Source organism: Eucyclogobius newberryi, unplaced genomic scaffold, assembly GCF_026437365.1.
Source record: "Eucyclogobius newberryi isolate DKJ021-1_F unplaced genomic scaffold, fEucNew1.0.hap1 SCAF_9, whole genome shotgun sequence".
Lineage (NCBI taxonomy): Eukaryota > Metazoa > Chordata > Actinopteri > Gobiiformes > Gobiidae > Eucyclogobius > Eucyclogobius newberryi.
The window spans coordinates 30,758,763-30,785,797 of NW_027316532.1; the positions used below are offsets into that span (position 1 = coordinate 30,758,763).

The 27,035-nt window shown below is 41.0% G+C and overlaps 3 protein-coding genes across 7 annotated transcripts; 2 read left to right on the top strand and 1 right to left on the bottom strand.

Moving 5' to 3' along the window:
* Positions 1-10,594: 10,594 nt before the first annotated feature.
* On the bottom strand, positions 10,595-15,292 carry dmap1 (DNA methyltransferase 1 associated protein 1). Of its 2 annotated transcripts, none has more exons than XM_072438463.1 (10): positions 14,875-15,292; positions 14,351-14,442; positions 14,093-14,288; positions 13,844-14,002; positions 13,603-13,770; positions 13,123-13,326; positions 12,908-12,979; positions 12,383-12,455; positions 11,954-12,294; positions 10,595-11,251 (listed from the first exon to the last, which is right to left on the bottom strand). In XM_072438463.1, the coding sequence occupies exons 1-10, from the start codon at positions 14,968-14,970 to the stop codon at positions 11,192-11,194; spliced, it is 1,461 nt and encodes a 486-aa protein (XP_072294564.1). In that variant the 5' UTR covers positions 14,971-15,292; the 3' UTR covers positions 10,595-11,191. The 2 variants fall into 2 exon arrangements, with proteins under 2 accessions (XP_072294564.1, XP_072294565.1); XM_072438464.1 differs by having other exon boundaries at positions 13,141-13,326; positions 14,875-15,291.
* A 445-nt stretch (positions 15,293-15,737) lies between these two features.
* On the top strand, positions 15,738-21,469 carry hnrnpm (heterogeneous nuclear ribonucleoprotein M). 3 transcript variants are annotated; one of them, XM_072438801.1, is made up of 16 exons: positions 15,738-15,995; positions 16,398-16,573; positions 17,781-17,833; positions 18,412-18,419; positions 18,534-18,627; positions 18,714-19,025; positions 19,096-19,249; positions 19,339-19,388; positions 19,470-19,527; positions 19,600-19,710; positions 19,796-19,834; positions 19,922-19,990; positions 20,076-20,147; positions 20,306-20,883; positions 20,971-21,022; positions 21,095-21,469. In XM_072438801.1, exons 1-16 carry the CDS (start codon positions 15,934-15,936, stop codon positions 21,256-21,258), a joined length of 2,052 nt encoding a protein of 683 aa, XP_072294902.1. In that variant the 5' UTR covers positions 15,738-15,933; the 3' UTR covers positions 21,259-21,469. The 3 variants fall into 3 exon arrangements, with proteins under 3 accessions (XP_072294902.1, XP_072294901.1, XP_072294900.1); XM_072438800.1 differs by lacking the exons at positions 15,738-15,995; positions 16,398-16,573; positions 20,076-20,147 and having other exon boundaries at positions 16,627-18,419; XM_072438799.1 differs by lacking the exons at positions 15,738-15,995; positions 16,398-16,573; positions 19,796-19,834 and having other exon boundaries at positions 16,627-18,419.
* Positions 21,470-21,599: 130 nt separating this feature from the next.
* Positions 21,600-26,267, top strand: timm44 (translocase of inner mitochondrial membrane 44 homolog (yeast)). Of its 2 annotated transcripts, XM_072438833.1 has the most exons (13): positions 21,600-21,674; positions 22,031-22,135; positions 22,492-22,692; positions 22,762-22,842; positions 22,923-23,072; positions 23,187-23,323; positions 23,454-23,539; positions 23,772-23,864; positions 24,846-24,970; positions 25,044-25,094; positions 25,179-25,268; positions 25,447-25,557; positions 25,655-26,267. In XM_072438833.1, the coding sequence occupies exons 1-13, from the start codon at positions 21,645-21,647 to the stop codon at positions 25,772-25,774; spliced, it is 1,380 nt and encodes a 459-aa protein (XP_072294934.1). In that variant the 5' UTR covers positions 21,600-21,644; the 3' UTR covers positions 25,775-26,267. The 2 variants fall into 2 exon arrangements, with proteins under 2 accessions (XP_072294934.1, XP_072294935.1); XM_072438834.1 differs by lacking the exon at positions 22,031-22,135 and having other exon boundaries at positions 21,630-21,674.
* The last annotated feature ends 768 nt before the right edge of the window (positions 26,268-27,035 follow it).

A 27,035-nucleotide genomic window follows, 5' to 3' on the forward strand; every position in this document is an offset into this window, starting at 1 on the left:
GCAAAAAACAAATTACATTTTAATACAACATGTTATTTAGGTCTGATTGTAATTGTTTAAACTTCTTAATTATTTAGTCTGTCTATAATTACATCACTCTACAAATTCAAGCTGTATGTTAATGTGACAGTAGGCCCTCATAACCCCTGACAGCCTATGGCCTGTGACCTGGGCCTTTAAAAAGAGGCTTCCTCACCTGCGCTGGCCCTTCTCGCCTCTGACGTCACCCGCCACCTGGGAGCAGTGCAAGCGGCACGAGGACCGGAGAATTCGTTCTGATCGCCCCAAAAACACCCCAAAGTTTAGGCTTAAAGCCAGCGATCACACCAGCGTGTTAACCAGGTTGGTTTGCGCATCGTGCGCGCACCAAACCCTGCTCAAACCTTGTTGTATGACTCGTGCCGCACGCTCCCCAGGTTTAACGCCCCGGTAAGCTGCCTCTCTTCCATAGATTTATATTGTACTCAAACTCGCTCTAATTTAGCACTGTTTGTAGTGCGTGACGTTACGTGCAGGCTTTGTGCGCCGGGATTCCTCCCAGCCGCGGCGCGCATAGTGCACAGATTCGAGCACCGGTCTCGACTTTTCCTCTCTCCCTCGCTTGTTGCGCACGGTTCTGGACATCCATCTGAGAGTTAATTTCCCAAAAGATTGTACATTATAGGATTGGTAACCCCGCGGGTCTCTCCTCCGACCCCAAACCCAGAACTTCCCTCCAAGTGCCCTTGGTGGGTTTGGGCACGTTCGCACCGGCCCCATTCTACACTGACAGACTGTAACATATCAACGTTTGGAGTTTTTGAGTGTCGGCTCTGGCCCCCAGCTGGACCGTGGGACTGTACCGGGTCCCAGGCCTGCTGCTAAGGACCAGCGCCACCTCCTGGTAGGGTAATTGGGCTAAGTGCCTTAAGGGACAATCTGGGCTGCTGTTTTATTTTACTTGTTATTTCGGTGAATTGTTTAAATGTGTCTACTGTTTTAGTGGTGTGAATGAGAGTAGTAGTAATTTTATTATTAAAAATATAAACGTTTCATTTATTCTGTCTTTAGATTTAATAAATTGTGAACTGTTTTCCTATATCTGAGTCTCCTGGTCCGATCAAAGAATTTGCGCTTGCCTTACTTGTGGATGTGTCCCTGGCACCAATCCAGGGTGGCGGTGTTGGAAACTAATACAGTCAATTATTCATTTAACCCATAAATTGGAATTCATGTGGAAGACATCCACCTAAATATAATATCCCTATCGTAGCCACGACATTAAGTTTAATTATTTTACCAAAGAAGCTCTTTATGCATATTTATTCATAATTGATTTTTAATGACTGAAAGCCTCCTCTAAAGCTTGTAGTATGAGTCTGTTGTCTGTCACCTCTCCCTTCTCTGGCCCCAGAGCCTTCAGCTGCTGTGTCTCAGTCCTAATCACAGCTCCAATGCACACACAGACACAGTCTATCGGTGTTCACTCAGGTAAAGGTCTGCGTGTCGTGCTCTGTGAGTGGCCTCTGCTCAAACCGATCAATAGACACTGGCATGTCCTGCCACCAACCAAGAGAAAACAATTAAAAGCCATCGATCCTGTGCCAGGTTTGGGCATGAATATGCATGTGTCCTTGACCTTCCTGTGTGAAGGGACAGGGAGAGGCTGAGGCCAGCTGAAGATGGCTGACAGGTCCGGGACCTTCTCACTTCTGTTTAATAGAAATGAGGGCTTTTGTTGGCTCTACTTTATGTGGTTCTTACACGTATCTTCAACAGGTCAAGGATGCTTGAGGCGTATCTTCACATCAATCTCAGTAAACCTGTTGCTCTTTAGAAGCTTGTTTGGGGGCACAGACTGCTCTTTTCTGGCTGTGTTAAAAGCAGACAAGAGGCTGTCCTGCACATATGTCCCCACTGGCCCTGCCTCGTTTATAATTACAGATGTGTGACATGCACATGGAGATGTCTGCATGTTAGCACATCACTGTGCCTGTCCTCACACATCCTGTGGTCCAAACAGGGCCTACAGGGGACAGCCGTGCCCTGTCCCACGTCACTGGGGATTAGCATTAGCATGCTAACTGGGCCTCTGGGGAAGTGCAGCGCTAAGGGTCACACTGACAACTATCGACAGCCTGCTTTAATTAGCTGACTCTGTTAGCCAAACCCCAACAGGATGCCTCACAAAAGCTTCTTTTTGAAAACTTTGCCCTACAAATGAATTTCAGTACAGTATATCAACCTTATTTAAAAATGTATTTATAGACAAGAAATGGTGGTGTTTGTCAATCATTCATCAGTCCTTATATCACATCCAGCTATCTTTAGGCATGCTTTAATATCAAACTGAGGAGTCAAAAGTGCTGACTTTTCAGTGTGTGGTTGTGCGCTGACACTATCAGGATGCTGTTGTCACTGCTCAGACAAGGTGAGACGGGGCTTTGAGAGTATTGTCATTCAGACACTGCATTATCCAGCTGTTCTCTGTTGTCGCCCTGTTTCTGTGGTGAGGTAATGGGAGTGTCAAACTAGTCGACAGTTGGAGTCTCACTATTGAGCTGAGAGGCCACATCCATATACACTGCCAGCTAACTGAGTGCCAGCGCTGCTGAGGCGGGCCTGTCTGGGCCCACAATGACTGTCAGGGAAAAGCTGTGGGCTGCAGGCAGGACTGTCACACACTGGTCACAAAGCATTTACCTGCTGACAGAATCACAATTAGTCCAGAGAATGTTGTTACTGGGAGGAAGGAAGAAGAGGGCGATGGGAGCACAGCACTGGGAGAGAATGAGAGGACTGTTATTGGAAGAGGTGGAGAGGCAGCTGTGTGTGTTTGAGAGGGCAAATGGGGAGACAGAAACTGTGGACTGGAAGACATATAGGCTTACAATTAGTGGCAATACATTCAGTGGAGCAATTTGGAGAGAAAAGCGCCACTGGAGCAACTGCTCTTTTCAGAACCACGGACAGCTCTACAGTGTGTCCTCCCATTTTGCAAACTATAATAGTATCTTTGTACAATAGTATAAGTTAAATTGGAATCTCTTAATAACTTTTTTTTTTCTGGCAGACTCCTGGTGTGTCCGCTTTGACTGATAACACAGTGGCAAGGTCTTCTGTCTGGGCCCTAAGGGAGGGATGGAGCATGACTGAAACTGTAGTCCCAAACCAAACACAAGAGGAGATTGGCCCATGGGCCAGGATCAATAGTGAATTAACCAGTGTGCCGGTTCTGTGGAGGGCTGCTCAGCTCTGATCCACTGATCCATAATAAAAGGCCATGAGAGGAGACCTGAGATGCAGACGGTTTCGAGGGTCATAACAGCTGCAGTGGACTTCTCATGCAGGGGCCAGTGGAACTAGCTATGTAACATTCATCTAAATAGAGCCCATCTATCATTGTAATAATCACTGTAATCATCACTAGAGCTATTTTATTTTAATATCAACAGGGACCTAAAGGACAACTACTGAAAAGTGAAGCTTTATACAATATTTTCATTGTGCCATCTTTTATTAGTCAAGGTATTAGTTAAGGTTGTGCAAATGTTTACATGATCAAAATCCAATCATTTCAAATCAGCAAGTTAACAGTTCGGAGTATTTTGAATGAGATGTCTGCAGGAAATTCTCAATAAAAAACATGTGGTTTGGATTTAGACTATTTAGTTGCCAAAATGTGTCTTGTTTTTGTTAGTGATATTAAAGTTAAACCTTTTATATGTTCTAACAAAAAATAAAATGTAATTGAAAATGGTATCAATCAATGCGAAAACAAAATGGATTGTCTTTTTTGCTATCATCCGGCTCTAGTACAAAGTGAGATTTTGTTTTTGTGATGTGGACTAATTAGAAATAAAATGTTGTAAACTATTTTGGACAATAATCAGATAATTATACTAAACCTAAATCAAGCTTAGAGCCTCTCAAATATGACAGATGATGTGGAAGTAGTTTAATAACCATTTATTAAAGTCATCCAAGGAAGGAACAGTGGTGTTTAGTGGATCAACAACATGATTTACATTTGAAATGAGTTATTGTTAGGGTTTAGGTTAAGTAACATTGGTTAAGGTTAGAAACAGTCTCCAGGATCTCCCCAAAAAGCATGCGTGAGAGGTGTGAAGAGAGAAGACTGGTCCAATGGTTTTCTTCTAAGCTGACAACCACTAATAGGCAGGTGGTTATGCAGTTTTCTGAATCAGATGTAAGCTCTCTAAAGAACTTAAAGTAACTCTCGTCTTCATCTCTTCCTGCCCCTACCCTGGAGTGTAGGGGGTGATTAATGAGGGGCAAGTTGTGATAGATTGTCCTGATCCCAGAGTGGACACCACATTGAAAAGAAGGGCGCTCTGTATAAAAGAAGCAAATATTAAGTACAAATGTATAGAGGCAGTTCCAGCAGGCAAAACCCTACTGAACTTTTGTCTGCAGATTGCTTGACCAGAAACAGTTAACCTTTCTCAGTCCATTACATTAGGAGCTGCCATCCACTGTCTGGTCACAACATCTGCGTCCCCGTCGTGACCTCTTGCACCTGCTACATCTGACAAACACAAACTTCACCGAAATCGACTGTTGCCTTGACTTTTCTTGAACTTTGTGACCTGCTGTGATATTCTCTAAATCTGTTTTCTTAGCCACAGTTGGGAACACATGTAACAATGCACCTCCATGATAACTCTTCGCTTCCATGGCCATTTCTCTGCCTACTGAAGTGCGTTATTATGATCCAAATCCATGTTGTGATCCTCACCGTTTGACTGACTTCTTAAGGTGATTTACATTGGTGGTATAGGGCTTTCTCAGCTCCAGCGAATTGCATTTGGAAATACCCGTTTTGCAATACAAACACATGCAAACCCATGTACGTAAGCACACACACACATCTGCCTTTGAGCGGTCTGATAAGGTTGCCTTATCAGAGAAGAAAGGAAGCGTGAGGATAAGGGGGTACCTCTGTGATAATGGCTTTCACCAAATCCCCCCTCTGTCACAGATTAAAATGCCTGCTTGGAGAGCATTAGCAATCTTTCTTTTCATCTGTCTTCCCCCCTTTCCCCTTTTGCGTTGTCTGCGAGTGCCATTGGATTTTCTCGGGCCAATCTATTGTCACAGACCAGCAACACATACAAGGAGAAGTCAACCTCAATCTGATAGGCCATTGTCTTATTCTCTCCATCGCTGATTCCCGCTCATGGTATTGATCGCAGCGCTGCATGTCCCCCTTCACTTCTCTTCTGTCTGAATGTTTGTCTGTGCCTGCCCAGCAAGTCTCCTTTTGGAAGAATTTTAGCAGATTGCAGGATGTGCAGTCCAACATTGCCTTTTGAATGAAAATGTATATGCTTAAAATAAGAGTTATTGGACACAGCAGGATTTTAGATGGCCTGAAAGAGAAAAGAGCTCAGTTACACTCTTACATGTTGCGACAATGAAAGTTTGCAAATCTGAAAATGTTTTGGTAATGAAGATGGATAATAAACCAACATTTAAGTATCTTTCTTTAATGAAGGAAGATTTGTATTCAGTTGGTTTAGATAATCACTATTCTGACCAAAGTAACATTTATGATAACATGTATTTATGATAACATGAAAAATTAAATGTAAATTTAAAACAGAAGTGATTTTGATGCACTATGTTACTTTTCTGGTGGAGGGTTTGTCCCTTGCTTGCCTCCACAGAGACGTTATATTGCTTTGTCTATAATGTTCCATAGTTTGGCGTTAAAATTATCTATCTTTACGGCGACAAGTTATGACACTAAGAGGAGTCACAGGTCAGATCTGAGGAGATCAAGGCAATAAAACACAAATAATTGAACAAATGCAAGATAGTATTATAGAAGTATTATGGAACATTCCAGACAAAGCTGTAAAAAGATAAGCCTGTGTAAGTAAGGTGACATATAGTGCACCTTTTAAGTGAAAAGTTGCACTTGTGAACTTGTAATCATTAGAGTTCTGTGTCAGTTTCACAGGGCAGTGTAGGTGGCGGAGGAGCTGCTCTGTGTAGAATAGACGCCAGTGCAGTGTTGGTCTAATCCTGTCTCTGCTGACATCAGGAGATCACACAAGTGGAGAGAAAGAAGAAGCCACTCGAAACTAACTGTCACAATGCTCAGGCGCCGTCCCGTTGCCGACGCCCCCAGCCCAGCCCTCGCACCTCCTCCGCCATGCCTCACAGGCCCGTCTGTCACCCCTCTATAATTATGAGGAGTGAGAGTAATGTGTTGCAGTATGAATAGGATTGTCGGCCTGATTGTGATGTATAGGCTTTCATTACCATGTCCAGGCCTGTGCCCTTCGCCTTGTAGGAAATCCTATTTAGGCCCTAATTTGGGAGCCTCCCCGACCGTCCCGTCTGATAGCAATCACACACAGTAATTGTGTGCTGGGGCACCTGACAAGAGTGCAGGCAGAGACACACAGAAAGAGGGCCAGCATGGGGAGGTCCTGACAATGATGTATCTGCATAGTTTGGTCATATTATACTGTGCTGAAATGTATATTTTTGCCACTTATTTTCAGGTGGTTTGTTACAATAATGAGAATTTACAGAAAGTCACAGAAGAGATATAGTGGATGAACATGTTGATTTTATAACAGGCAATTCTAGGATCCTCTCTTGCACTTGTCCACTTCAACAATGCTACGTTGTTAATTGAGAGATCATGCTAACTCGATAATTATGATTTATGAGACAATCTCCAATGAATATGGAGCATTCTCACCAGATTGGAAGACAATGTTTAACCAAGCCCTCAAGCAATCAATATTTGTACATTTTCCATGTCTGCGTTGTTAACTTCTCTAATATTTCATTAAGAGAGGGCTGATTTTATGCACAAACATTAATGCAGATCTGACTGCACTTGTCGGGCTGTAGATAATGAATGTGTAATTGACTCATTTAAATAGTGTTTGCCTGCAGGAGGGCCTTTGCATTAAATGTTTGATTGCCCTCATATTAACTGTCATTAATCCCTTCTGCTCTTAATAAGGACTTTATGAGGCTTTCTTAAAACTTCTCATCTACCTCACTATTCTCTTTGCATAATTAAGTAGAATATTCAAAAATATGGAAATGAAGCAGAACCCTGGCATTGACTGATGGGGCTTTGTGTGACAGATTTCTAATTACAGCTTTTTGAATTTGCAGCTCTGACTTGCATCATGGTCCATTAGCTCAGGTCAACGCAGGTCAATACAGTTAACTCTTCTGTTTAGTGTGCTATGAGAGTCACTTTTGAAAACACTGCTAATCAAACTTACTTGCTACTATATATTGTATCACGACACATGCCATTGCACTGTCTTGTAAAGGAAGATGTACAGCACAGCGCCAACTTTTGACACCCATTACAAACTGTCACGCCGCACGAGTGGGTGAGAGACACAAACTTGTCTGTGTTTATGGCTTAACTGATCCTCTTATTCCTTGCAGTCCTCTAGTGTCTCTGCTCTACCCTAATCTCTCCGGGGGTCTTACTAGCCCGGGCTGACAAATGGGAAGTAGAAGCCAGCCAAGCATGGACTCAGTGGAGAGGCTCAGTGCAGGGGTCCCTCTAAGCCCCCCACATCTCTGACAATGCCAGCACAAGTCCCGAGCCTGAAGGCCACACGCAATCCACACTCTAACCAGGTAGAAATGCAAAGTCAAGAGGCTATTTACTGTTTATCACAAGTAAACAAAGAGTTGCATCATTAACATACTGGAATGATCTTAAGTCTGAGAAGCTCAAAGCCGCTCCAGACTCAGAGAGTCAGCTCCACAGCCGTGTCACATACTCAGCCTGCTCTATTTTAGCATAGTCCTGCTCAATAACACCATGTACTAAATGACTGCAATGTAATGAGTGTCTGTGCGACTGTATAGCTTTGACACTGACAGCGCATGAGAATGTAATGTGTCCTCTTCCCCCTTTTGCCTCTCTCGCTTCCTCCATGCTCCTGTGCGCCCCGCTGCCTCTCAGCCATGGGATCAGCTGCAGGCGCTAATGAAACGTCAGTCAGGTAATTGAGGCTCTGGTGGTGGCGGCCCAGCCAGGCAAGCAGTCAGCCTGAGTGGGTGATGACACCAGAACGTGAACTACAGGATTCCAGAAACCCCCTATGGAGCGTCACAAGACCTGCTCCTCCGCCGACGGCCTGGAAAACAGCGCATTTATACCTTATACTGACACTGTGCCAGTTCAGCCTGTTTGTGTTGGGCAGAAATCTGAGTGATGAGTGATACAAGGTGTGTACCAGTAAGTGGAGTCGTCACTTGGACTGGAGTTGCATATTGTTAACCAGGTGTTGTGCCAGCAGGCAGCAGTTTGTGTGTCACTTCAGGGAAGGTTAAAAACATTTGTTATTGCACCCCAGGGTGATGTTACCTTGCTGCACATTGACCTACTCAGCAAACTGGTGTGTTATGGGTAACGATACATTCCCCTGCTGTGGCAGCTGTAGATCACATGGAGTTTTCGATTTGATTTCTTTTTACACAGAAAGAGAGGATGGAAAGGCACAAATCCAATGTAAGATAACACTCACTTTATTGTCTCTCAGAAAAATCAAATTGATGTGTTTTATCCAAATGGTATTAGTGCTAAATAAAAGAGTAAGAAAGCAGGCCAACAGTCATTACTTTAATTGACTTTAATTCAGTATGTGGACGTTTTACTAAAATGATTTCTGATTGAAGGGACTTTGATGGCTCACAGTAGCCTAAGCCTTAGTACATCTCCACTCTCTCCTCTCTCAAGGTGTCCTGAACAAAACCTGGGCACAGATATCCCAGGAGAAGTGCAGAGGAGTCCAAGTCTAGATAGTCCCACTCTCTGCTCTACTCTTGGTGCCTCCTGAGGCCTTGATGTGGAGAGTGGACAGTGGGGTTAATGCCTAGCTGTAAGCACTCCTTAGAACCAGTGATTGGGTTTGCGTTACAGCAGACGTCCCGCAGCAGCAAAAAAATCCAGTGGAAATTACTTCCACTGTCCTGCCCCGAAGGCACGGATTCTCCAACTCCAAACATTTTCAGGTTCTCGTCTCTTTGTCGCTGCACTGGGTCCCAGAGGGCACAGGTGAATTTGATGTGGAACAATGATTAAAAGTTTGCTCCCACAAGGTGACCTAAATACATGACACGGTGAAAGTCAAAGGTGTGCTTCAGGTGAGGTGTGCTTCAGCCTTCAGCACATGCATGTAGCGCTCACAGTTTGGAGAAGACGTTATCAAGACCCTGTTCTTATTGCATGATGGGTACACAGTGATGTGCTGCAGAAAGAAGGCATCACCAATCTAATCAGTGTCAGATCAGCACATTACCTCTCAGCATAATGTATTTGAACAGTGCTCTATCACATCTCTCACAGATAACCTGCCTCTTCCTGCATTCTGCCCCACAGTCCACACCTTTTCTCTTAACTGGGTGTTCAATCACAGGAGCACAGTCTGCTGCTGCAGCCAGGCGGGTTGTCGACAGTGACGTATGCCAGCGATTAGGCCGGATACAGTTCAATTATGATAAATAGTCAGCACACCTCTTAGACCGTGATTAAAGTCTCAGACTGGCCTTGATAAAGAGATCCCATCTCACTGCCATCACCACCACATTATAAGATACTACGCCTCATGCTTTTCACATCAGCACTGCACGAAGCACACTATAGCCAGTCGGAGCTTATGGCAGGGAGAGCTAGATGAGTTTCCATAGATCTTTATCATGTACACGTGGCTAGTGGTGCATCCTGCACTCCTGTTTGCAATTGGGACGACTACTTATTAATAGGCCCACATTTCCAGCACTATTTTTAAAAAATACTGTATCTACAACAAAATGGTTCTAGATACGGATAACTTGAGAAAGCCAGGTTTTGATGAATGGATGAGCAGTGATGAAATGAGATATCTGAGAACATGAAGGGAGCGAGCAGAGCATTAATCCAACATGAGGCTCATACAGAGGGTGGAGAGGGGAGGAGGAAGGAGGAAGCAAAAGAAAGATAGCCTTTTGGCTGTGTTCTGTCAAGGGAGAAATTACACATTTACAGAGGTTTTTTCAAGCAACGACGGCTTCCATAGATCAAACCAGTGGATTTATGAGCCAATTTTCAACATGAAATATAGACACCAAGAATTCATTTTAGCCATGTTTACTTGGCTTTTCTCACTTTCTTTTGCCCCTTCTTAATCAATTGCTCTAGTGTGTGGTTTGGTTTGCTCTTTAGCAACAGATAGGTATTTTGACAAATAAAAGAAACCATTACCCCATATGTGCTACTTACTAATTTATATGCAATCTAATATTCACAGTTTTACTTTAAGAGTGTAAAAGGCATAATCAATTTGACGTATGAATACTCTTGTGTGGAAGTCACGGTTAAGTGAGCCAAACATAACTGACAAGTTACTACAGCAACATTACAGAGGCCCACTTGGCCAACCTATGCTTCTGATCTTTGCATAATTATCATATTAATAAAGACAAAAAGACACTGCCGTTATGACAGCTAAAGTAAGAATGTCATGATCTTATAATATACTCATAGGTTAAGTCATGCCAATCATCTTCTAGTTTAGGTCTGGTGTTGAAGTTCAAGAAATACCTAATACACAACAAATGGAAAAAACAAATTGTTTTAATTAATCATTTAGAAATCCATCTTGAAGGTCACTTGAGGACAGCACAGAACACAGGCAGATAAAACCTCTTTCAGAAAGGAGGTGCAGACTTTAGTGACGAAAACACATTTCCAGTAAATGCTATGCCATGATTAGAGGAGAAAACTCATAGGTGACAAATAACCACTGGGGCTTCATGCTCCTACTACATGAGTTTTCCTCTTTCAACCAAATTCATTCATTCCAATTACTTGGTTTGCAACCTTCCCAACATGTCCTGATTAGCCCAGCTTGGCAATTTACAGTTGATCTTGCCTCATCTAAGGTGGAGCGAGGGTGGAGGCAAGAAGGGGAAAGGTAATGGAATGAAATGTCACTCAGTTGTTGCCTCTATGAAAGTGATGGTGCCAGATGGAGCAGGGTTGTAGGTATCATTAGCAAAAGAAAACTCTGTGTCCATCTTTGTCAGAGAAGCATTTACCAAACTGTAACATAGTCTTTTTTCCCTTGTCCCTGGCTTTTGCCTGTGGACTTGTAACTACTGTGACCAGTCAGATGCTCAAATGCTCCTTTAATCCTCCAACATGTGACTTCTTTTAAGGTTTCTTCATCTTTTTCACCGAAGATGAGCTGGATGCTGATTCTCTCCGTTTGCGCTAAAAAGTAAAATACATTGGTCAGATAACAGTTTACAGCAATAAATGACAGCAGTTCAGTACAATTCAGGAACTATGAGCTGTTGCTCCATCATGTCTTCCAACTTGTGTGACAATGTGAAAATCAAGTCTCCCGAAACTAGGCAAAAAAGGTTTCTGCAAAATGTTCAAGTTTTGTAGCTGTTGCCTACACTGCAGCCAATTAGTGAGTTTCTGCAAGGAGCTGACAGGAGAACTCCATAGACAAATCCAGAATCAACATGATGGAAAAATATAGACCATAGGCTTGTTGCTTTCGATTTCCCAAAACTTAAAAAAATGTTTTTTGAAAAAATACACCAGAATATTTCAAAGAAAGCTCCTGTTTTTTTTTTAGATGCAGGATTATCTTTTTCTTTTGTTTGTGAGGCAGTAAATAATACAATTTCAGTCAGAGCCTAGACACACTTCATACGTGAGGCTGTACACAGCTGGAAATCATTTAAATAATACAAATGCTTTTAAAACCTCATAATTCCTGTCAAAAAAATGTTTTGGGAGACTCGTGATCTGCCCCAGAATAGAGCAAGTCTTGTGACGCTGCAGTTCATCGCTGCCTGTGTGATTTTAAACCTGGTGCGATGAGTTTGGCACCCCGTGTGTCCATTAAACTGAAGCAAAGCTAGGCAATTTTTACGGCTGAAGTTGGGAGTTCTGACTTACTGAGTTAGGAGTGAGTGGTGCTCCAACTACATCAATGATCTGCTCTTTGGCTTCCACTTTGATGTCGTCTGCACTGGGCCAGGACTGAGCTTCGGCACTTGGTGTGGATGAAGTCGTGCTGTTTGTGGAGTTGACCTCACTCTGTGTCGTTGTTACCGATAGCAGTGCTGAAGTAGTTCCTCCACTGCCCGCCTTAAGCAGCGCCTCGTATCGGTGGCGCAACATCTGCTGTTCATACTCACAGTTGCTATGAGCCTGCTTTAACTCATAGAGGAGCACCAGGTCACTCCGGAGCTCATTAAACATCTGTACAATCTCCTCAGTGGGTAGTGGGTTAAGGTCTAAGTGGAACACAAGTATAATTTTAGAAATTTACCAATAACATAAACAACAAGTAAAAGGGTCAAATATTAAACATGTTTAACTTACCTACTCCAAGGTCAACTAGCATCTGCTCGATGGCTTTGATTTTCTTCTGGCCTACTGAGCTTGGCAGTTTCATCTAAAATGAAAAGGATCTGTAAAAATCTGTCTGATTGAGGGAGTCCGAAATATGAATCCGTTTAGCCTCTTGGTTTCATTTAAGAAATGCACTCCCTATAAAAATGTCTTCATAATCCGACAGATAAGCTAGAGAAGCATTCTCCTTCAGTAACAATAATAATGGGATTCCTTGAGAGTGTGACACTTGTTCATTAGAGTACAAAAACATAATAAATTATTCAGGTTTTTTAAAATGATAACAATAAACACACTTAGAGTGATGCAGGAAATAAGTTCTGCTTTAAAGAAACAACTGGTGTTAACAAGACCATCTGAGAGTCCCAGTGCATTCTTTACACTGATCTTATTAAGAGTGCATATTTCCATACAACAGAAAATCAATACTAAAAGAAGATGCTTGTAGGGGAACAATTAAATCAAAGCATTTGAGGAAACGGTCAACATACTTACCCTTTGACTACGTAGAGTGACTCCAGCTGATTTGAAGTCAGGAAATTTAATGCCTGCAGTCTCAGGTACAGCCTACAGAGAAAAGAAAAATGATGAGGAAAAATGAACTAGTATTTACTAACCCACTGCAGTATCAAGTCTGCTAAAAAATATTTACTACAAAACCCTCTCGACTATCACAATTACATATAAAAAAACAGGAACTGGATTCGTACATTCATGGACGTGCTTACTGGTTTTTCTGTTTCTCGTTTTTGAGGAAGCTTCTTTTTGGAAACTCTCTTTTCAGCCCGCCTCAGTTCTGTGTTTGTGTCAGCTGCTTTAATAAGTTTTTGTAAATCTTGGGTTTTCTTTTCACGTTCCTTCTTTCTGGACTCAATCTTTCTGAGTTCTTGAACAAGGTATTCTTCTTCTGCCACCTACAGGAAAAAAGAAAAAGTGCAAAACATTTTTAATTTTTGAGCATTTAAGTTTTAGTATTTTATTTATTTATTTAATATGGACACAGCATTTACATTGGACAAACCAGATGCAATGTTTTAAGTGTTATAGCAGAATATGCAAATTTTCAACACCTGTCCATAGGGCCAATTTAGAGTTGCCAATTTTTCCTAACACAGTATTTCATTTATCAATAAATATGAAGGTCAGACAGCTAAATACCAGAATAATTAAAAAAGAATAAGGAGACAAACTTGTTCAGGTGTTCGATTGAACAGCTTCTCAAGTTGTTCTTTGCGGCGTCTTTCATGCCCAGCATCAAATATGTAGATCTTGGGCTCCGTCCCTGAAGCTGCTCTGACCTTTGTGAGCTTCCCACATATACAATAATAACGCTCCTTTAGGTCTTCCACTGAACGCTTCTGTTGTGACAAAAAGACTAGTGAACACCAAAATGTGTGTTGTATTGTCCCATTGAACATGACTTAGATTTACCCTGTATTGCTGGTGATCATAACGATCATGAACAACTACAAAGCGGAGGTCAAAGCGTTTGCACAGGTCAAACAGGTGATCCGTTTCTGCTTTGGTCCAGCCATCATCGTGTAAATGCAGCTGATACTCCTGCTCCGAGTACACCGGTACCTGTACTGTCTAAAAGGCAAAAAGCATAAACCAAACTAGATGTACTGTAGTCACTGTAACACTGAAAATGAACCGAGAGACTATAGAATTCCTTTTAACCTTGTTGAATCGGGCAAATGGATAGTCCTTTCCCTCCTCAGCGGCACGTCTCCAGTGATGGAATATGGCACCATCTCTGCGCGCTGGATTGGTGAAAGGCATCCACTTCCAGGGACGCACTTTTTTGCAACCCAATTTGGCTTTAACTGTTCTGTAGCCCTGAGTAGTGTCACTGGGTAGGAGAGGTGGTGCGTCTCTGAAAGGATATCATAGTGTGTTACTGACAAGCAAAAATAAAAAAGTTGTTAGTCAACGTACTTCTTATCTGAATACAGAAGGGCATAAACCTCCCGGTGCATGCCCTCTGGCCTCTTGAAAGTCAAAGTTTCTGAGGATTTTTTGCTTTTCTTCTATAAAAGGAGAAAAATGTTAGTTTGGTTAACATTTGTAACAATCATCAGATTTAATTGTACATAGAGGTGGAGATATATGGATCAAAAATTATAATATAGCAAAAGATATTTTGGAAGTACACAAAATTAGGATATGAAGTATATGGTCCATAAATAAAACAATTAAAATAGACAGAAATGTCAAGTGTAATAATACTGCATTTCTGTGGTTAATTGTATGATCCATTCACGTTTAGTGCGATACTTGAACCTGAATTCATTTATAAGTACATTTTTAGCACATGTCTGGATATCGTTGACGAGATAACACAACTCTATTAAGATGTTACTTGTCACTGGTCAATGTCACAAACTCCTATTTATACATTTGTTAATAAGAACATTCATCTTCATCTTCACATGATCCAATGTTATTGATAATATTTTTACCTTATCTGAGTTGATGAGGTCTTTCTTACTGATGGGACCGTCATTTTCTCCTCCAGTCAACTCCAAGATGTCTCTCACATCAGCTCCAGTAGCCATGATTAGGATTATTTCACTGTATTTGTTTGTATATCAGGGAATTCAAAAACTATAGCAGCGAAAGCAGCAACTCAAACAGTACAATGACCACTGCTAACATGCTAACAGTAGCATTTTGACGATAGTTTTTAGCTCTACAAACAAACCAGCGACATTTTTGGCAATAAATGAATACGTCCGCGGTACTGGAGAGTGTGAGCGTATTATGGTTATGAAAGCAACGTATCCAGAAGCAAACTGGGCCAGAAATAAATACTGTTAGCTAGAAACATCTACGCACTACCGCTTCCTAAGCCGTTGTTGTGCGATGTTGTATTGGAAAATGTGTATATTGCCCCCAACTGGCGAGGCGGCACACACAAAAACAACAAAAAAGGAACACCAAAATAATGATACAGTAAGAGTAAACAACATTCAAGAATCAAATAAACTGATGGAGGATTTTTCTGGTAAATTGATTTCGCAATGGTGCAATATTTTGGATGGGGACGTCGTTTTGTATAATTGGTTAAATGTTTCAGATTCACATTGGCTTTTATTGTGGCGGGTGCGACATCAGCTTTAATTCCTGTGATGTAATCCTGTCCACTTGTCCCTGAGCAAAGTGCGAGCTTGTGAACTTCTCATGTCCATACTCCAGGTCCGAACCATGGACCTATTAGGTCTGAACCTACAAGTACGGAATCTACATACTGGTGATGATTGTTTGCCGGAAAACAGAATAAGAATATGTTTAAGCCTTTATTTTGGTGACGGAAGTAGCACAATCAAATGGCGGAAGTACGACTTTGCCTTTAAAGAAGTCGTCCATCTTTTTTCCCTTAGTCTTCTTTCGGGCAGACGCTGCACCTCGCCGTCTTCATCCTCAAACTGTATCGCAACGCGCGTAATTCCGCTGCAATAGCACACTAAAGCGTACTAACTCTAATTAAATTCGCAAAGTTTAAGTTCTCAGTTAAAACTATGTCTGAAGCCACCGAAACTCCGATAATCGCGCCCGTGGAGAAAACGGAGGAGCAGCAGGGGTGAGTCCATTCATCACGGTTTCTTTGTTAGCACCAGGTTAGCAGCAGTAGCAGCAGCGTGCATTTTGGTGTAATCATTGTGACTGTCCCCATATTTCTTCATAGTTTCGAGGTATGTTCACCTGTTCTAAACTTGTCAGCTTCCCTTTAGCATGAAATCATGTGATCATTTTTACTACAGGAGCTGTGCTACGCTTCGTTTGTGTTCTTCTGTAGCAGCCATTTTGCGCAGCTAAACATGGCCTTCTGTCGTGTGACCCCCTTTGGCGCGTCACAAAGAATGGGTTGGAATGTGAATGTTTCGGCACAGATCCACGATTGCATTCTTTTATTTGTTGCGTCTGATATTTTTACCTTTTAAGTTTGTGTTGTTTACGCGCCGAATATGCTTTTTTTGCGCAGGGGGATGAATGGGAAGGCCAGGCTGGACTCCAACTCTAGGAAGGAGAGACCCGTGAAAAGGGGCGGAGGAGGCGGGCGATTTGAACCCTATTCCAACAAGAGATATCGCATTTTCGTCAGCAACATCCCGTACGATGTTAAATGGCAAGTCCTTAAAGACCTGATAAAAGAGCAAGGTAAGTTTTCCAGATAAAACCAGAAGCATAATTCAGTTTGCGCCAATCCGTGTTCTAATTGCTTGCACGCTGAGATCTTTGAGCACATGAATCATGGATGTTTTTAAATGCTGTGTGAACATTTTGTAGGGAAACCAGCATATTATATGGGAAGACCTCTGCTTGTTTGAGTTGCTATAGGTCTTTCCAAGTGTTGTGAACATCTTGGAAGAACACTGTGTGATTATGCATCATTAAAATCTTACATGATATGAGTCTTGGTCTGGAGGTACAGTAACACTGGCTACAGTGTTTTTGCCTCAAGGGACTTGCATTAAAGTTAGTGCGCAAACTCAAAATACTCCCATTGGTTCATCCTGCAACATTGAAAACCTTTTGTAGAAATGTTGTTAGTACTGTCATTGGTCTTGGTCAGTAATGGAAAATCTTATACTTTAATGCAATATCAGCAGTAATATGAAAAAATGGGGATGAAAGCAGACTCTGGGTACGTTCTTTAGAAGGGTGTGTCTTGTTATTAATTGTTGTTGTTCATTGAGTTACTTTGCATTTCTTTTTTAGGATTGACATTGTTTGTTTTCTCAGCAGATCATCAAGTTGTACCTTACAAAGATGTGCATTTGGAAATGTTTGTACAGGTCTACAAAATGAAGCTACTTCTTAAGCACGGTCCTTTCCTCCAGAGGTTTGGTCTTTGATGTCCATTTGTTGAACAACATGTGTTGACATGATAACACTGGAAAACTGGTGGCGTAGGGTCCACTCACTTAGCACATGATAATAGGAAAGATTGCAATGCTGGTGGGAGGTTATATTGATGCAGTAGTTTGAGTTGTAACTACACGCATTTTAGAATTATTTTGACTTGAATGTTGATGTACTACTACTTGCTTATACCTCCTCCACATGGTAGGAGGTTCTGGTAGCATCACCTGTAAAAGAAAGTTGAACTTTGTTGTCCATAGTTAATTGCTTGTGGTGCGTTGGAAGAACATACCAAGGACATGCTAAGAAGTAAATTCTTTATTTGAAGATGTATGCTTGCGTTTTGTAGACCTGTACTTTTTGTGATGCTGTGGGAGAGCTCAGGACTAGGAAGTCCAAGCTCACTTTCACCGGCCGCCCTACTTGTGTTCTCCTCTAAACTCCCATTGTTCTCTCGGCTTCTCTCCCTTGGTGTGTGTCGTCTCTGGAATCTGATTTGTAGTGGGTGAGGTAACGTACGTGGATCACTTAATGGACGCGGAAGGCAAATCCAGGGTAAGTGCAAATACATACAAATAAAAATATGAATTATTGCAGGCAAACTTTGTTTGTCAGGTCTGGGTTCTTAACTTTACTGTTGGAAAAGATGTGGTGTGTAGTGTTGACATGCTGGAGGCGTGTTCGATGTGGTGTCATGTGCAATGACGCGAGGTCATCGGAGAGTTGATGGTCTAAAATTGAACTTCAGCCTTCTCTGTATTCAATTCTTTAGGAACGTGGAAGCGGATTAGTACTTGTTATAAGTTGTTTGGTTTGTTCAACTTACTGGTCAAAGTAAACGGCTGTCATTGGTGTTATGGTTGTTAAATTAACCCCTGATGCTCTACTGTTCTTGCTCCATTCACAATATTATAGATGTGGAAATCCTTGTTTGTGGATATTCTGCCTTTTTGGGTGTTGGAAAAATGTTTAATTCCTTAGACCTTGGTTGCTTTGTGTCAACACAAGAAGTTTATGTAACAAAGTTGCGTATGTATGTTTAAAACATTGTTTTTGCTACACTGTAACATTGTGACTATACTAATTCAGTGTTTCCCCCCTCTTCGCCGCTCTGCTCTCTTCAATCAAACAAGGGTTGCGCGTAAGTTATACTTGCGTACATTTATCATTACATTTATTTTTGTTTATTGTGTATTTACTGGGTGATTTTTATTTTATTTATTTATTTATTTTATTTTTTTCTTTTTCCCCATAGTGTTGTTGAATTTAAGACTGAGGAACTGATGAAAAAGGCAGTGGAGAAAATGAACAAGTTTGAACTCAATGGGAGACCTCTGAAAGTGAAACCAGTAAGTCCTGAATGAAATTGACTGTTTTGTGATGAGCAATCACTTTGTGAAATGTGTTTGAGGGTTTTTTGTGTTTGTGTGTGCAGGACCCTGATGGTTTCATTACACAGAGGGAAATCAACAAAGGCCAAGGCCCGCCGGGGATGCTAGGGGGGGGCATGGGAGGGATGGGACGGATGGACCGGATGGGCATGGACCGCATGGGAATGGACCGCATGGGCATGGATCGCATGGGCATGGACCGGATGGGTATGGATCGTATGGAGCCAATGGGACCGGGTCCAAACAGCTCGATGGTCAACATCCCTGCCAGTCTCATGAATAATCCCAATATCCCCAATGAAGTCATTCATGGTCTGCAGGCTGGAAAAATTGGCACTAGCATTTTTGTGGCTAATGTAAGAATTATTTGTACACAATGAGCTTGTCGCCATCACTTTTTATGAAGATATCTTTATTTTTTTACAGCTTGACTACAAAGTTAACTGGAAGAAGCTGAAGGAAGTCTTTTCAATGGCTGGTGTTGTGGTGAGAGCCGACATTCTAGAAGATAAAGAGGGAAAGAGCAGAGGCATGGGCACAGTAACCTTTGAAATGCCTATTGAAGCGGTCCAAGCTGTCTGTATCCTTTTTAAGAAATTTAGAAGATTTATAGCTCGTTTCAAAGACAAACTTTCAAAGAAACAGATAATTTCCTTAATGTTTTCACAGCCATGTTAAATGGGCAAATGCTCTTCAACCGGGTCATGTATGTTAAACTGGTATGTTAACCAAACCTTGTGTAAAAAATATTTTTGTTCTCTTTGGATTCTCTGTTTTTATTCTGTGTGCGTTTTTCTTAGGATGAGAAGTCCATGCCAAAAGATATGGGACCACCTGAGAGGCCCCCGGCACTCCCTCGTACGAATATTTTAATCTGTTTTGTAATTTGTGTCTCATATTGGATTGGTCACAAAAAGTCTATTTTAACAGGCGGTCTGAGTGGAGTTGGCATGGGCCTAGGACCAGGAGGACAACCTATTGACGCTAACCAGATAAACAGAGGTGGAGGCGGAGGTGGGATGGGCAACATGGGTCCTGGAGGTAACTCTTTCATGCTTTTTTAGTTTAGTAAACTTCTGTTGAAAGTGAGTGTCTGAATGTGTTTTTATTTTAATTTATTTTTAAGTTATGGATGGAATGGGCAGCATGGGAAGCCGTATGGGAGGTGTGTATCTTGTCAAACTGACTAGGAAACATAAATTAACCGGAAACGTCAATCTTTGCTTTTTTTACACCTTTTTTCTCTCTCTAGGAATGGACAATTTTGGTGGAATGAATAACATGGATCGCTTCGGTTCTTCAGGAATGGGCAGAATGAATGGTAAGAAAAGTTAAGTGTAGAAGCGAACGTGAACTTGCTCGCGTTCTGCTCCCCTTTCTAATGGTTTCATCTCTTGCATTGTCAGAGATGGACCGTGGGATTGGTGGTGCTTTTGACAGGGAGTTTGGTCGAAATGAAATGGGCATGTCTCGAATGGGTGTGTATTTTTGGGAGTTTTGTGGAGTAGTTTCTTAGAAACTTTTAGTCTGCTATAAAAGTGCCCAGTGATCAAAGCTGCATTTCTCACTAATATCTCATTAATATTCTAATATACATTCCAATATTAATACATCTATTTTTTTCTTGTCTCAACAGGGAACTCATTGGGTATGGACCGCATGAGTTCAGGAATGGACCGCCTGGGGGGCAGCATGGATCGCATGTCAGGGATGGGCATGGACAGAATGGATCGTATTTCTGATCTGGACAGGATCGGCGGCTCTGGCTACGACCGCATGGGCTCTGGGATGGATCGACTTGGACCCAGTATGGACCGGCTCGGACCAAGTCTCGACCGCATGAGCTCTGGCATGGATCGCCTGGGCCCCTCTGGATTTGACCGTCTTGGTTCGTCAAGCCTTGATCGCCTCGGTTCGAGCCTTGACTTTGGCTCTCCCATCGGTTTGGATCGCATGAACAACACTGGACTGGACAGAATGGGGAGCAGCTTTGACCGCATGGGATCTGCAGGGGGTCTGGACCGCTTCTCTGGTGGGCTCGACCGCTTGGGCTCTGGCATGGATAGAATGGGATCTGGGAGTGTTGGAGGCCAGTTTGACCGCTCTGCTGACATGGAGCGTGGATTTGGTGGCAATTCATTCAGTGGCACTGGATCATCTGCCTCTGGAGCTGGGGGTGGCAATCCCAGAGGATGCCAAATCTTTGTTCGCAATGTAAGTATTATCCTCTCCAATTATTATTATTATTATTATTATTTTTTTTAACAAATATTTTTTTAAATTGTTTTTTTTCTCTCTCAGTTGCCCTTCGACTTCACATGGAAGATGCTTAAAGATGCTTTCAATACATGTGGTAAATAATTAAAAATATTTTTTTTCTTTTCAACATAATACATTGTATTAAACATCTTTTTGACTTTTGTAGGTATGGTCCAGTATGCTGATATTAAGCTGGAAAATGGCAAGTCAAAGGGCTGTGGGGTAGTTCGCTTTGATAGCCCTGAATCTGCAGAGAGGGCCTGTCGCACCATGAATGGTTATCGACTGAATGGCAGAGAGATCGATGTCAGGATGGACAGAAATGCCTAAGTTACCAAGATCCAACACCGCATAAAATAGAATCTTGTCATTAAAATTACCCACGTTCACCTGCTTGGTTTAGAGTTTTGTAATTGTACAATGTTTTAGTTATTTGGATTTTAGTTCTTTAATTTTAGATACAAACTTTTAAAACATGTTTTGTCTGTTTTCTGCCACTACCTTGTAAGGTGTTTTGATAAATAAAACTGTATGAAAATCATTTGCTTTCTAGTTTTATTTCCAAATATAAACCATTTATCATTAAAATGAAAGGAGATAGTTGTGGATGTGGAATGGATAAAAACCACAAACTACACATTATTTTGAGCACGAGCGGCCTCTTATCTGGGGGTGAAAGGTCAACACCGGAAACAAGCTCGTGCACTACATTCAAGATGGCGGCTCCCTTGTGTCGGTGTTACCAGGTAGGGTTTAGTCAGAAAGTTTACGTTATATTACAATAGCTATTAAAGCAACGGAAGTTTGCAAGAAAAACAAACGCCATCCCTTGTCAAAATGCTTGTGAAATCATGAGCCATTCATCCATCGCCATAAACCATGTTAGCTTACAAGAGTTAGCTAACTCGTCATAGCTTATGCTGTATTTATCAGGACAAAATGTTCAGTAACTTGCACGTTCGTGCATGAAATAACGTTACTTGCGGGGTTGTAATGAATGAAATAAATAGGCATTGATTGTGAAACATTTGAACATTTCAATTTGCACTTCACGTCTGTATTCTGTAAGTTACTATATATGTTTTATACTTGTTGGCTCTAGTTGTGTGCACGAAGACGCTTCGCCGCATTCCCGTCCTCCTGCCTTCCTCATCACAACAGACACGATGTGTTCAGGATATCAGTGGATCCCAGCAGCTCTTTACGGGTACATTATTTAAAGAAAGGACCGTTATCACTCTCTTAAGGATGCACTATGTAACTTTCTGGTGGATTGAAGATTTTACTGCTTTGCCTAGAATGTTCCACAGTAAGGCGTTAAAACTTGTCTATCTCCTTAGAGACAAGCAGTCTACAGATCAGATCTGTGGAGAGGTGAGGCTGCTAACAGTAAGAATGTGTTTTTCAAAATATTTTAAGCAACAGAAATGGTTTATTGAATAGATACGTTTACGCCCATACTGTGGATCATTACTGGTAAAGCCATAACATCTCCATGGAGACAAGCAGGAAGTTTATTGTGCACCTTCAACCATCATTAACTAATGTCCATCTTTCATGTAGGAATCTCAATCTGCGCTGTTGCAAATTAGATACATGTCAGCTGATAGAGGTGGTAGGAAAGGATTCCTTGGGGAGCTTCTGGACAATATAACCCAGGAACTAAACAAAAACAAAGAAATGAAAGAAAATATTAAGAAATTCCGTGAAGAGGCCAAAAAACTAGAGGAGTCTGATGCACTCAAGCAAGCCAGGAGAAAATATGTGAGTGATGCAAGTTTCATTAAGAATTGAGCCTATGTATTTATTGCTCTGCTTGCTGCCTTTTTGTAGAAAACCATTGAATCTGAGACTGTAAAAACATCTGAAGTGCTAAAGAAAAAAATTGAAAATCTGACAGAAACCGTCAAAGAGGTAATGTCCATACTAAGATATATTAACAGTCGTTCTCTACTCCAGCCTTCAACATGATTTTTTTTTTTTTTTTTTAATAGGGACTTGAAGAGGTCAGCCGAACAGAAATTGGGAAAAAAATAAAGGAAGGTGTGGAGGAGGCAACCAAAACCGCAAAGACCTCTGCAGAAACCGTCTCCAAAAGCGGGGGGAAGTTGGGAAAGACCAGCGCTTTCAAGGCAATATCACAGGTATGGCTTGGCCCAAGACATGGTGCTTATTGTAACATATAATCATTTTTATGCAATATTTTATTACTATATTGTATTCAAAAGCATCATTGTAAGTAAACATTTTCATCCAAGAGTGTGGAAAGCATGACAAAAGAGATTGGTGATATGGGCCACACAGGTCCTTATCGACCACCCGCAAGACTCAGAAAAAGGACAGAGTTTTCATTTAAAGTGGCAGGGGAGGATGGAAAGGTCTTCGAAGCCAATGAGTACGTGAGTGCTTTTATGGTTCCATGGTGATACATATTTCAGAAGCACCTAAAGCAAGAATTTCTTGTAGACATTTGGCTTCCGGAAGGCAGGCATCAATTTAAATTGTACAATTTGTTGTTTGAACAGGGAAGCTATGGGCGTGGTGCTTCACAAGGACTCAAAATGGTACCAGCAGTGGAAAGAGTTTAAAGACAACAATGCAGTGTTCAATCGTAAGTGTTTTCAGATAAACATAAGCGTACAAAGATATTAATGTGACTGATGATGTTATGACTAGTATTTGCTCTTTTTACACTTATTTGTAAAATGTTCAGATTCTTAAAAGCTTTCCTTTGCTTGTGGTCTCTTTGTAGGAAGTCTAATCTAATGCAAAGAAGCATTTTTTTTCCTAGAAATTTGTTTTATTTTGAAAGTTTTGTAACTATTGTTTCCTTCTGATTCTAGGGTTCTTTGAGATGAAAATGAAGTATGACGAGAGCGACAACGCTTTTATCAGAGCCTCGCGCGCTGTTACCGATAAAATGACTGATGTAATTGGTGAGTTGCCCTAAGAATCTGGCAGGCTGAAAATACACACCCGACCAGTGCTGCTGCTCCCATTATGCACATAACGTGCAGTGTGTAGGGCATCATGTGCTCTAGGGGCGGCAATTTGGGTTGAATGACATCGGCTGTGCAGCAGCTGCATTGTTCCTTTTGTAATTAAACAGTGAGCCTTCAGTAGGCCTTGTCTCTATTTGTTCTTAAATTTAAACTATGCCTCAAGTGTCTCTTCATAGTGAGTTGGAGATGCGCAGAGACAGCTACAAGCCACAGTTTAAACCGACGTAGACAGATCAGGGGCACTATTGAGAAGAGTTTTAACTCCACATACATGGTTTAACAAACCACAAGGAGAAAAATGGTCTTTGGATGATGAAAATTGGCAGGATATTCAATTAGAAACTGTGACAAAGAGAGAATGAAACAAGTCATGAGGTGCGTCCAGCTGGCAAGGCGAACCGCAGAGCTGACACTGCAACGCCAAAGTGGTTCAACTTCTTACAAATGTCTAAATCATGTTTACATCAATGCAGCAGAAAGCCTCAATAGTTTGTAGGCTGTAGTGTTTTCTACAGCCTCGATCTGTTCTGCAGAAGAGAACGAAAAGGGCTTCGGGTGACACTAGAGCAGGGGCGGAGCAATGATATTTAGGCACTGTGGAGGGCCCTTATAATAGTAATGGGTTGCTAAGATATTACTTCTAAAATACACCAGAATACAGAAAATTGTATTATTTGTGTTGAAAACGTCTTGGTTGATGGCCCCCAGAAGACCTCACGTAGGATTGTGATTTATGCAAAATTTACAAAATTATATTTAAAAAAAAAAAATCACAAATTGTCACCATAGGGTTAAAGACATTGAACTCTTACATATTTTTTTCTCGTTCAAAGTGTGTTGGGGGCCTGGGCACCCAAATGGCTTGCAGTGGCCCTACACCCGAATGTGTGTTGATCCTTTCTGTGCATTTATTAGGAGGGTTGTTCTCCAAGACTGAATTGTCAGAGGTGCTGACAGAGATTTTGAAGGTGGACCCCAACTTTGATAAAGATACATTTCTCAATCAATGTGAACGTGACATTATTCCCAATATACTTGAGGTGAGGAACTCAACTGAAGTATGAGCAAAGTGGTTCGCTTTATAGTCAATACAATGAATGTATCTTTCTCCAGGCTATGATCAGAGGGGAGTTGAAGATTTTAAAGGACTGGTGTTATGAAGCAGTATGTATTGCCATTCTCCTATATTAAATTATGCCCAAAATATATTGAAGTGTGTATTGATTTCTTATTTGTTGTTGATTTTAGACATACAGCCAGCTTGCCCACCCAATTCAACAGGCTAAAGCTATGGGACTTCAGTTCCACTCCAAAATCCTGGACATAGACAATATTGATGTAAGTGTATGCTGGTAAAATAAATAAATGTTTTTTTTAAATTTTGAAGGTGAGTGCCTGATAGTTGGTCTTTTTCAAAATAAATTGTTTCTTAGGCTTTTAATATTGTAAGCTAGAAAGTCCACCAAGCGTTATTTAAAAAAAATACTAAATTAATGTTGCATTTATTGTTTTCTAGTTGGCCATGGGAAAGATGATGGACCAGGGCCCAGTGTTGATCATCACCTTCCAGGCTCAGTTAGTGATGGTGATTCGAAACACTAAAGGGGATGTAGTAGAGGGGGACCCAGTAAGTCACACAACACTATCAAACAAGCAGAAAGACCTTATGAAACATTATTTCAGCTGTTTAATCATGTTGTTTTGTCTTTCTTTTCATCTTTAAGGACAAAGTGCTCCGAATGATGTATGTCTGGGCCTTGTGTCGTGACCAGGAGGAGCTAAACCCTTATGCTGCCTGGCGACTACTTGACATTTCTGCCTCAACCACAGAACAGATTCTCTAGGAGTCTTAAAGCTGCAAAACATCATTCACTCAGAGACACACTAAAGTGCAAACAGGTGTGAATACTGGGATAAGGATTTGATATCTCGATGCAGAATGCAGTATCATGGTTGTCCTGAAGACACCAAGTGCTTTTGATTTTCCTTTGACACTACACCTCATCTAACACTAGAGGGCAATACAACACCACCATCTTGCCCTCTATATAGTGCCTGAAAGGATGGCTATGATTAACTGTATTGCGGCGTATCCCTTTTGTAAATGAGGTGCAAATGAAATGAACAGTGAACAGTATTAGAGAAAAATGATTTGAAAAGCTGCTGTATGTGCTCATTGCTTCTCTGAAGGTTAGTCTGTGGGGTCTTTCTATGTGCTCTGGATGATTCCTGTTTATGGGAGGATTATACAAAATGTAAAATTTATATTTATAAAAAAGAAAATAAAGATGGACCGAGTTTTTGCAGAATATTGTTTTAATAAATGTCTTTGGAGTATATTGTTGCAGATTTGATCTTTAATCTATACTAGTTGGTAGTAAGATTATTCTATAAGTACTTACTGCATTGATTCAAATTATAAGTTCCTACAGTGCTAAAAGTCAGTTTTGTTATTGAAAAACATGAGCATACATGCATGGCTCATATATGTGTGTGTGTATATATATATATATATATATATATATATATATATATATATATATATGTGTGTGTGTGTGTGTGTGTGTGTGTATGTATATATATATATATATGTATATATATATGTGTATGTATATATATATATATGTATATATGTGTGTGCGCGTGTGGGTGTATATTTTTATATATATATTTCTTTTTTGCCAACCTCATAATTGATCTAAAATGGCTTAATAATTGAAACACCTCCATTGAGATTTCCTGCCTCTTCATCGTGGCGTTTCACTGTAACAATATCACCAAATTTTAATTTCTGTCTTTATATTGCAGAAAAATGTATATATACCTTTTATTTTGTATTTTATTTATCATTGATATATACAGGGGAAAACCCAATGAGAGAAAAAAAAATCTCTTTTTCATTAGTACCCTCTTAAAACTGTTAAAAATGCCAGTAAAGCATTCAATAAAACAGACATTAAAATTAACAAATACTTAAAAACACACTTATACATACACTATGGGATAAAATCATGTAAACAAGAGCACTGACATTGTGGCTAGTCTGTAACCAGTGCTTTAAAATCATTAAAAGGCATACATTTTTTAATAGGAATTGTCTCATGT